Below are 11,131 nucleotides of genomic sequence, written 5' to 3' on the forward strand. Positions count from 1 at the left end.
TCTCTGGTGTTTCACCAACATGGCTGCCAAAGCTGCCTGCGGTACAGCAGGGCTTGCCTCACCTAAATTGAGCATCCATCTTGTCCCTGCTTGCAGTTCTTGGACCCACAGGGATGTTGTTCGCCCAATCTGCCACAGTCTTGCACGGGGACCCTGTATTCACCAGGGAAAAATTAAGGAGGGGTGTCTCCTGGGCTACACACATGTAGTGGATGTATTTTTCCTCTGTATGGGGGCGTATATGCCATTTTGCTGTGCTGACCTTATCAATATGTATACAGACCCTTCTCCGGTCTGGGCTGCACATCAAGTGTGCAGCATTTTAAGATCTCGCTGTTCCCATTTTGGCAGCTGCGTTAATGATACCTGAAGGTCATCCCATGCACGCACATGGCTTGGGAGGGTGATGGAGGGCCTGCCTTTGGAGGGCATCTCAATGCCTGTGCTGGTCACAGCCTCCGGCAGCTTCAGAAAGTCACCCCTGGGCTGCAGTTGTGAACTGCAGGATGAAAGGCTGTTTGTGGAGCCAAAAAGAGGAGGGTTAAGAGGAAGGAAGGGGGCTAAGCAGAGGTGGGGCAAAGCCCTGAAAGCAAATGCTGAAATGCCTGTGAGGCACAGGCAGTTCTTGGCTTCCCCTTAGGCTGCCAGAGGGGTTAGGGAGCAGCCCAGGCTGCAGAGATGGAGCCGCTTCTTGTGGCCTTCACATGGGTCCAGGCACACGGCTACGCCACAGGGATTTCAGGGCTGAAGAGAGCTCGGCTGGTGCTGGCACGGCAGCCTCATCCCTCTGCCTCCTCCTATCAATAGGACCTCTCTCTGGGTGGCAGATGGCAGCTTACACTGACCTGGCCCCGCAGACCCTGCTCCAGCACCTCCTTCTCGCAGCAGCTCCCAACGGTGACAGCCTTTCTCAGAGGAGCTCAAGGGGAAACCGAGGAAGAGTCGGCCAGTCTAGGGGGACAGTGGGGCCCATGAAATGGCCTTCACTGCTATCACCTCTTTGCTCTCTGCTGGCTATTTTTGTTGTGTTTTGTCTCTTACCCTGCCTGCTGCTCACGTATGTTTGCTTTAACGTTAATAAGTAATTTCAAAGAAACCACTACTGAGTAAAAAAGCCAGATCAGCTCTGCTTTAGATGTTTAAACTGAGAAAAAGAGAGGTTGATTCCCTGCAATCCAGAGCCCCAAAGCCAAGCCAAAGCGACATGCAGGGACAAGAGGCAGCCATGTCACTCCACTCTTACCTGGCAGCTGGTGCAAGGGGAAACACAGAGCAGCAGCTGAGGCTGAAGTGTGGAGCCCTGGTGCGGACAGATGATGGCTGGGAGGCCCTCCCCGCACCGCCCCAACACAGCGAGATGCTGCCAGATCAAAAGCACAGCCACAAGCTAGAGCGAGAGAAGAAAACAAGAAAACCGCACTGCATGAAAGAGGCGCAGGAATGAACAGAGAGGGGGAAATGGCCCACTCTGCATCAGGAGCGGTTTCTGAGTTTTTTAGTTGTTGGTTTTTGTTTGGTTGGTTTTTTTAATTTCAGTTTCCTCTTGTGTAATGCTGGTGTCAGCCTGGGGGCAAGCTCTCTGCAGCTCTTGCCCACTGGGGCTTGGTGCTGCAGGGAGCGAGGGGCAGCCATCCCAGGCAGATGTTCTCCAGGCCAGGCCTGCTCCTGCAGGCATCATCCCCCAGGCCACTTGCTGCCTCAGCTCTCCTTTCCCTATTCCTCAGAGAGGCAGGGATTATTAAAAGAAGCCAAGAAGGAAATTAAACCAGTTTAATAAGAGGGGGAAGTTAAAATGAAATCAATGTTCACTTGGGAGTCAGCCCTGGTCCTCCATCACTAGACGTGCTAATAAATCAAGTGTGCCTGGACTGTTTCTGCCACAGAGGCCAACTGGCATGAGATGGTCTGGGCTATTAAACTCAACCTGCAAAATGGACTGGCTCCATGCCAGCTGCCTAATGGGAGTGGTCCCTGGCCCCTGCTAACACCTAAATGCATCCTGGGAGTTGGTCATGAGACCAAGAGTTGTCCTGGGCCAAAAATGTGTCAGGAAATGATCTAGCAATTTAACAGGACTGATGAGCGTGTTCTAGTGCCTGGGGACATTCCCTGACACCACTTAATTTATGAGAACCACCATAAGATACAGCTGGGCTGCCTGTAAGGAGGCTGCGGGTCTGCTACAGACATCGGCTAATGAGAGCATCTTGCTCAGTCAACATCGCAGAGCCTTGCTCACTGGGATCTGTAAGCTCCAAAGGAGCATCGCCTGTGATCTGACCTGGAGGGATGCAGAATGAGATAGAAAGACAGGGGTGGAAATAGAAAGTGGCACACATGAGAAGTAGAGCTAAACAGGGAGAGAAAAAGTGTATGAAAAAAATTCTAGCTGAAGGCAACCCCTTTTCGCCACTGACTTGTAAGGTGCAGGAGATAAGCATCGTATTGTAGAGATCTGCCACAGAAATACAAAGATTAGTCTGAATGAAGTAGGAAAGCAGAACATGCAAAACCATGAGAAGAAACAGAAAAGCAAAGGTGCATCAATCTGCATCTACCAAGCTGCACAAGGTCAGCAGTTCACCGGTCCCACGGTTGTGTGGTTTCACTCAATAACCAGGTAGTAAGAAGACAAAGAACAAACTGAAGCCATGAGATGACAGAAATATAGAGCATCCCAGCCAAAACAAAGTGATGGGGTGTGACTCAGCGATTTCATTGATTTTTACCTGTTCCATTACCTTCAGGTTTTACATAAAGTTTAATGATGTAAAACAATTGAAACCCAGCATTGGCCCTGTTAAGTTATAAGTAGTAAAAGCTGACTTTTCCTGCTGGTCCCACTAGGACAGGTGATGTGTGTGTTTGTAGCAGGGACGAGGTTTCTTCTGTCATCTCAGGAATGGATCTTACCATGGCCCTGCACCAGTTCTCGGTTGTAGAGGTTTCTTTGGAGAGAGGTGCATACAGCAGCCTTGTTGTTGCCTCTTTCTTTATTCCACAGCATAGCTCAGCAAACTGCTTGATCCCTGCTACTGCAGTGGTGATCTCCAGTCACATGCACTGCCTCCTTTGCTTTACTATTTTCGCACAAAACAGCTCATGCAAATATTCCCTGAGGCTGGGATGGGATTTTCGCTTTGCATGAGGCAAGCCACAAATCATCTCTGGCTGTGCCTTTGCCATCTATGTCTCCTCTGATGGTGCACATGGCTGCTGCCTTCCTCTTGCATCTGTATTTTTCAGAGGTGTATTTGTATACATCTGTCTAGCTGTCAGATTGTCAGTCATGTTGACCTGATGTCCATGTAAATATTGTGCTGATGGTTTAATCTACTCTTTGATAGTTTCATGTGCTCTGATAATTTAAATCCATTTAAAAATTAAATTATCTTGTAAGAGAGTATATTATATTTAATATTGCACATAATACATATAGACATTATATAAAATTATTCTTGCATTTCTTTTGAGTTCAAATGCATTATGACTCCAGCCTTCAGTCTATCACACTACCTATGACAGGAGGGTTCTGTTATCAGCTGGAGCTGAGTGGCCATCCCACCAGCTTTCCTAATGAATTCTCTGAAAAATTGTGTGAATTTTTTATTAGAGATCCAGATCTCCTTGAGCTCCTCTATGTGCCCACTACTTATCAGTTCTACCTCTGATACCTGATTTTCTCCGTTGGTAGCATCCATAGTGTTTTCCCATACTCCATTAAAAGAGGATCCGGCTTGTCCAGCTTGCATCCCACTGCTAGTCCTTTGAGCTTTGTCAGCATTTGCCTGACCCTTCACTTGAGGACATGGGGTTTTTGTGTTTCAGATGCTTCAGCCCACATACTATGCTCATCTATATTTGCTGGATTTTCCCCAGTCTTTTTTTTTTTTTAAAGTTCTTACTTTATGCGTCAGCACCCAGGTGCTGTTTTGGTTTTAACAAATGTTTTCTGTACAACCCCTCATACTCCCCGAGTTCCCCTGTTCCTGATGATCTCCATACTCCTTTACACTGCTTTCTGTCACGCTTTGCAACTCTAGCACTCTGCCTCATCTTACGCCTGTTTCTAGAAGCATTTCCAGCTTTGAACTTCCTGCCTTACAAGCTAAGCCGTGCCCGTAAGACCTTTTCTGTGCTTTCAGTGTTCACACAGCACCCTCCAGCTCCCCCTTCACAAACCTGACAACCTTTGCCTCATCCTGACCAGTACTGAGCTGGGAGGTGGGATGCTCCTGAGTTGCCCCCATGCCCCATCATCTGGCTCCCTGGCCCCTTTTGGCTCAGCTACCTTGGCTACAAGAGGCCCCTTGGAGGTCTCTGTCAGATATGGTGGATGCCCGCCAGGGACAAGTCCTCGCAGGGCTGACACCTAATACAAGCAACAGGAAAGGTCTGCCCCAGGGGCTTCTTGGCATGGGGAGTGTCTATTTTCGGAGAGCTGAGGTTGTCTCACTGTTTTTGCTCGCTCCCCAGACCAGTTAGCCTGCTTGGCTTCCTTTTTGTGATAGATGCCTTGGTTTAGGGATGGAGAGCTCGATAGCCTCCTGGCACCAGCAGCCATGGTCCCCTTCACTTTGTCAGCCCACCCAGCTGCAGCTGGTACCAGCACTTGGTCTCTGCTACAGTCAGACACTTCCTCTAATATGATATTTCACCTTAACATTAACAGTTCACCTTAGCTCCCAGTTCCCACTTAAGGTTTTGTTACCATCAGTGCATCTTCTTCTTTCTGACCTCATTCCTCCTTTCTCCCCAGACTTTTTGTTGAATAGTCCTAAGAGTTCAAGCAAGTCTTTCCAACAACATCAGACTTGGTGGTTACTGAGATTTTTAAGGTAGGAAGTAAGTAGACAAAAAAAAAAATTTAAAAAAATATTAAGATCCTAAGGATAGCCTTAATCACAGGATCACAAAATTGCACAGAAGTATTTAGATGGCAGGTGACCCCTGGAGATCTCCAATCCAACCTCCTGCTCACAGCTGGGTTTTTTGTATCTAGTTAAATGTTCCTTGCTGCAACTTATGGCCACTGCCTCCTGCTCCTCTCCTGCACGCCTCTGAGAAGAACGTGGCTCCTTCTTCTAGTTAACATATTTTAGATAGTGGGAGACTGAAATTAGATCCCACCTTGGCTCTCTCCTCCCTACCAAAGCCAGCTCTCTGTATCTCACTCTATATCATGTCCTTCAGCCTCCTCACTGTCCCCATAGACCTCCATTGGACTGTATCCAGTTTGTTGGCATCTGTCTTGTACCAGGCACCCAAAACTGCGTCCTGTGTTCTAGATGAGACCTCAGGTGTGCCAAATAGAGGGAAATAATTCTTGGGGGAATGCTGCAGCTTTCTTTCTTGAAACATGGGGCTCAGGTGACTTCACCAATGAGTTTCCACTTTGCTGTACTGAAGGATGGTGGGTACTGACTGGGAACATGGGCCTCATCCACCAAGGTCTGAAAATCAACCATTATTAACAGAGCATTTGAGTCTTCCAGGATAACATCCCTTGGCACCAGCAGCATTTCCAGCCCTGCGGTGTGCAGCAGGGAGGAGCATTCCCACCGCAATGGAGTTGCGCAGCACGGTGGTGAGCAGCATGCTTGCTGTCTTCTTGGGTCTGCATCTGGGTGAGTCCTCGGCTCAAATGAACCCTTTCAGTTCTTACGGCCTTTCCACAAGCCTCACAGCATTTGGGGTGTTTCTAGGCTCCTCCCGATTTGCCATATAAGACACCTCACAGGGCTTGGAGCAGGCTCATTCCAGCAACACCTGTGTGACAGCTGCCTTCTTACCTTGTCTGGCCCACCCCTGCACTGCCCAGCAGCTCCCTGGTTTGGGGAGCTGCCCCGTAGAGATGCAGGAGTGGGGTTCCTGTGAAAGCCAGGGTGCACACTGAGCAGAGTGGAAAATAATGTCCTCCATGCTGCCTTCAGCTGTCTCGACAAAAACTTGGGCCTTTCTCATCACAGATTTGCCCTTGCAAATGTGATGCTACTGGCTTGCTCAGTTTGACTGCTAATGTTATAAAATTTAGGAGATTGCTTAGTGCTCATTTTTCAAGAAAGGAGGGCGACTGAATAAGGCCAAGCCTGCATTTCTCAGATACTCAGCTGTGATCCCTCTGGTTACAGAGGAAAGATTGGAGTTCTTTTACTCACCCTAGCACCAAAAGCAAAGCAAAAGATACCAACTCCTATTAATAGCAATTATAATTTCACAGTTTAAGAGAAGTTTATAATTTTCTGTGGTCTCATGTGTAATTACTGAAAGCCTGTATTAGCAATGTTGCAGGTTACCTATGCTCTTGGAGAATATGCAGCTTGTGGACAACCCTTCCTTAAACTCATGTAAACTTTTTATTTTTCATTTGTGTGGCTTTCCAGTACTAGGATCACAAGGGGGATCTGCAGATTAGGCAGCTCTGAGAGCTTACCAGCAGTGAGGCAAGAGACTGATGTTTGGCCAGCCTTTTTCCTTTGTTTTCTACTTTATCCTTCAATTTTCCTGGGCTTTCTGTCCTGCTCCGTGTAAAAACTGGAAGAAGGGGTGAGCAGATTTGCCAGTGCTGCCTCACGTCTCACATCTTGACTGGGGAGTGAAGGAGGGCTGGTGTATGCTGTCCTGCCTTTGCTACCAGCAGGACAACGAAATCTTGTCCAGTGGAAAAAGGTTGTTTCAGTAAAACTGTTGACATGGCAAAATTGTGAATGATGGTGAATCCACCACAAGCACTGGCAATTTCCCTGTTTCTGAATGCATGTGAAACAGAATGGCCGTTAGCCAGGTAAAGAGCACAAAGTGGAGGAGAGGGAAGCTATGGACCTGAAAAGAAAAGGGATTGATTGATGAGACAAAGGAGTGAAAAAATCAGAAATTGAGGTTAATCTTCCCAGTAGCTGGGAAAGGGAGGAGAAATATTTGTGTCTTTCTGGAGGGATGGGAAGTATTCACTGAGCCACCCTTCAGAAAGTGAATGTGCGCCTTTTTTGGTGGGTGTTGACTTTCAGGTCTGATCCCCATTATGGCTCAGGAAAATGAAATACAGACTGGGGTTGCAGGACAGACAGTGATCCTGAACTGCAGAGACGTACCTCATCATGCAGACGTGACCTGGAAGTACTACAAGCTTGTTATAAGGTTGTTCAGAGGTACCCATTTGAGAGGTAAGGCTTCCAATTCATCACCGCTTCTTCCCAGTACTTGGCTAAGAAACCTCTTTCCTCCTAACCGAGCTTAATTTTTTCAAAAGGCAAAGCTGCCATGACCGAGCGATCTGAAATCAACTCCAACAGTAAACAGCTGAAAGTGTGGGGCTTAAAGCTCTCCGACGCTGGTACCTACACCTGTGAATATGGCTCTCACGCAGTCAGTATCTCCCTGCATGTCTTTCAATGTGAGTGATTAGAGGGCTTTTATCCATGAGGAGGTGAGCAGGGAGGAGATGTAGAGTTTGGAGAAACATCTCTGCTGGGATTCTTTACCCAGCTGGCCTGGGCTATTGCAGTTCATTTCTCCTCCATCTCTAGGGCACAAAGTCTTTGTATTCTCTTTGCTGTGACACTTGTCCCTCTTTTGCAAGAAGAGGAGCTGACTGACTGTCTGCGCTCTCTCTCTTCACAGTGACGATCCTTTCAGACAGGCACTTCCTGCCAAATGAAGACCTCAAGCTGACTTTAGTGCAAAATGCACCCCATTCCCTACCCAGTCTCAAAATCGCATTATTTAACAGTAACAATAACATGGTAAGACCAGAACTCTCACAAGACAAGACCCATCAAAAGTACACACTGACGTTACAGAAACTGAAGGCTATGGACAGCGGGACCTGGATGTGTCATGTCCATTCGGACTCTCCATTGATTAATCAGAACATCTCCTTTGATGTAAAGGTCTTAGGTATGTGACAACAGAAATGCAACTCACATGCTGGCTCAGAAACCAGTCCATGAGCTCTGCTTTTACTTTGGTGCATCCCAAGCAGCCGTGCTCCGGGGTCGATTTCCCAGTGCTTCCAACACTGCAGCTTGGGGATTGCTCTGCTGCACACCCTTGCTCCCATTTTCCTCTCCAAACTTGCTTTAAAAGATCCCCCTCCCCTTGGGATCTGTTCTTCTCAGCTCTGGTGAGCTTGGGAGCTTTGGTTCTTTAAACCCTATTCTTTTGGACACTGTTTATCCTTCCTGGGGCATCCTGTGGCTTTTTCCCAACTTGTCTTTCAGCTGAGCACAGCGTGCATCTCTCCAGGATTGAGAGTGGACACAGGAAAGTGTGGCCATGGCTTTCCCTGTCTCTGTATGCCTTGTCTCTTCTGAATTCAGGTTTTCAGAATCCAGACTCAGAAAGAAAGTATGCAACTGTTGGTAGCACTGTCATCTTGTCGTGGCATCTGAACTTTCAGAAGATAAAATGGGAAAGAGGTTTCACAGGACAACTGAATTGGAAACAACAGGCAAATGCAACCACTCATAAGCTACTTGATTTCAACGTCACAGCACAGAGAGAGCAGCATAAGACCAAAAAAAGGAGCCACTTTTGGTTTGAGATACTTGAAAGCAAACCTGAAAGCCCCATAGAGGTGAAACTCCCCAAAGTTCATTTCAACTCCTCTGGGCAGTACCAGTGCCAGCTGGCATACGACACAAGATCCACGCAGAGCGAGATAGAGCTGGTGGTGATGAAAGGTGAAAGAGAAATGGGTCAAGTGATGAAAATCTGGAAGCCACAGGAGTATGGACCCATCTTCCCATCCTCTCACTCACATGTCCTTTTCTTACCTTTACAGTCTCAGCCAACCCTGTTGGGCCACTTCCCAAAGGGGCCGAGATGACCTTGACCTGCCAGGTCTCTGGTTCACTCCCATCCAACACCCGCCTGCGCTGGGAACGTGTGAATGGGACTCAGATGGATGTCAAGGAGTCCAAGCAGCATGAGTCAAAGGTGGAGGTGAAGGTCAGTTCTGCAGGGCTGTGGAACTGCCACCTCATAGAAGACAACGACATGAAGATCAGCCTGAGTTACCCCGTGGGTATGGAAACTGGCACCACATCCCTGCCTCCACCCCCCAAAAAAACCCTTAAAATGCTCTTTGTATTGCTCTCTGAATACTTTTCTCCTTCCACAGAGGAAGCCTCTGTTTGGATTAGATATGTGATAACTGGAGCAAGTATTGGAGGCAGCATGTTGGTGTTTGGCCTTGCGTGCCTGTGCATCATCAGTGGTATAAGCTGGCAGCGGAGAAGGGTGAGTGCCTTGGTCTCTGTGAAAGGTGAAGAGATGACATCCTCCCCAAACCACAGGAGGAGTCCGATTTTCTCTCTGGGTCCAGGGCAGAACAGATAAAGGGTCAATCCTTAAACTCAAAACAAATGGTTAGAGATGAGTCTGCAAATGTCAGACAGTGCTTTGCTACCACTTCAGAGGAAAGCATTTGAAGCATAAAAATGTCCTAATAATAGATCATTATTTATCCCTTCTCTTCTGGCAGCAACAAGCGAAAAGGATGATACGAGCAAGACAACACTTGCTGGAAAACAAGACGTGCCAGTGTCAACAGTAGGTGGCAATGAGGGCATCTGGAGTGGGCAAAGTCTCTGGTTTCAAGACAGAGGAGCTTGATGGTCAAGCGGGGAAGAATGGAACTTGAGCCTGCTTGATGCTACAGCTGCATTTCAGCATTTTCAGCTCATGTTAACTCGTGTTTAAGAGTTATGAGCTATGTTTAATGAATTTTGTGTTATGCCCCAAACCCATGGTAGCACTCTGCTGGGAAACTTTGGAGCAGAGGTTTCACCTGACTTACCTTGATGTTGAGAGATGTTGGCCAAGCCCAACCAGGAGCTCCAGAGTCCTTTGATGGTTTCCACAGTGGATCTGGGACCTGGATATCAAGGTCACGGTGGTGAAAGGCACACAACCAAGCTCAAGGATGAAGCCCAAATTTTAGAAATCCACTATGTCCATAATGTGATTCCAGCTCTGCTAGCACAGTGCTGGACTGCAATTTGTGAAAATTGTCAGTACCCTCCTGGGAGCAAGGGAAAAGAGGAGAAAGCCACAGCACACCATGAACCATGCCCTCTCCCAAAGGCCTTGGGTGATATGAAATACACCATCATGTCCTGGCCCTTTTCATGGGAGCAAGGATTTCTCAGCAGAGAAGCTGCCTTTTTCCAGGACTTTAAGTTTATATGATAGCAGACATCATAAGCAGCCGTGGAGAAACTCTGGCAGCTACTCTGTCACTGGAAGTGGAGAACTAAGTACAGTATAAATGATTGCATGAACCAGTTCAATGAATCTATAGGTGCAGAACTGTACTTCTGCTTAATTTTTTGACAGTGGCAAACTCTGAGAGTTTCACTTACTTTTTTTTTTTCACTGTCGCTGAGAATTCAGTGAGAGTGTTTATTGGAAAATACTGCTTCGTAGCAGGGATGTATATGCGATGAAGAGTTGGTTAGCATAACGTGTGTCAAATAATTCACCTTGTTTTCACCCACTTATCAAGGTTACAAAATAATCCCCAAAAGGAGAGGACAAAGCCCATACGTCTACATAAAAAACTAGATAAATCTGTGCAATACAAGTGCTGATGCAGTTGTTCTCTAACCCTCTTTGCCAAGTAAGCAGCTCAGTGTAACTGAAACCTAAACCACAGCCATGTGGATGCACAAGTAGTCGTTTGCATCCTCAGCTACAGAGAGGGGTGGCCATTCTCTACACAAAGCAAAAAAAAGTGGAGGGTTGGCTGGCTTGAGGGCATGCAAGGGAAGCCTTTCACCTCTACAGTACTGGTACTCACACAGTACTTTTCTCTTGCAGCCGGCTGAACAAGTAGTACTGCAGCACTGGAGTGGACAGAAGGACTGATGAGGAGGACTGATGAAGTCTCTGCCCGTACCTAAACACCTGTCAGCCCACAGTGCTCTGCCACTCCATCTCCCTTTCTCCTGCTTTGATGCAGTTCTTTACTCCTTCATCATTCCCCCAGTCTAATGCCATGGAGGGATGTGTGTGGCTGAGAGCTGATGGACAAGATAAAAAACCCTTAAGGGTTATGATTGAGTGCCGGTTCTATAATGAGAGACACTGAATAGAAGATATATATACATATACATACATTTTATATATA

At 47.3% G+C, this 11,131-nt stretch overlaps 1 protein-coding gene across 1 annotated transcript; it reads left to right on the plus strand.

Annotated features, from left to right (window-relative positions):
* The first annotated feature begins 5,596 nt into the window (after nt 1–5,596).
* On the plus strand, nt 5,597–9,556 carry CD4 (CD4 molecule). The gene is made up of 8 exons (XM_010188126.1): nt 5,597–5,627; nt 7,008–7,137; nt 7,233–7,393; nt 7,621–7,896; nt 8,319–8,681; nt 8,783–9,025; nt 9,122–9,240; nt 9,485–9,556. Exons 1-8 carry the CDS (start codon nt 5,597–5,599, stop codon nt 9,554–9,556), a joined length of 1,395 nt encoding a protein of 464 aa, XP_010186428.1.
* Nucleotides 9,557–11,131: the final 1,575 nt, after the last annotated feature.

Source organism: Mesitornis unicolor, unplaced genomic scaffold (genome assembly GCF_000695765.1).
Source record: "Mesitornis unicolor isolate BGI_N332 unplaced genomic scaffold, ASM69576v1 scaffold2427, whole genome shotgun sequence".
Classification (NCBI taxonomy): Eukaryota; Metazoa; Chordata; class Aves; order Mesitornithiformes; family Mesitornithidae; genus Mesitornis; species Mesitornis unicolor.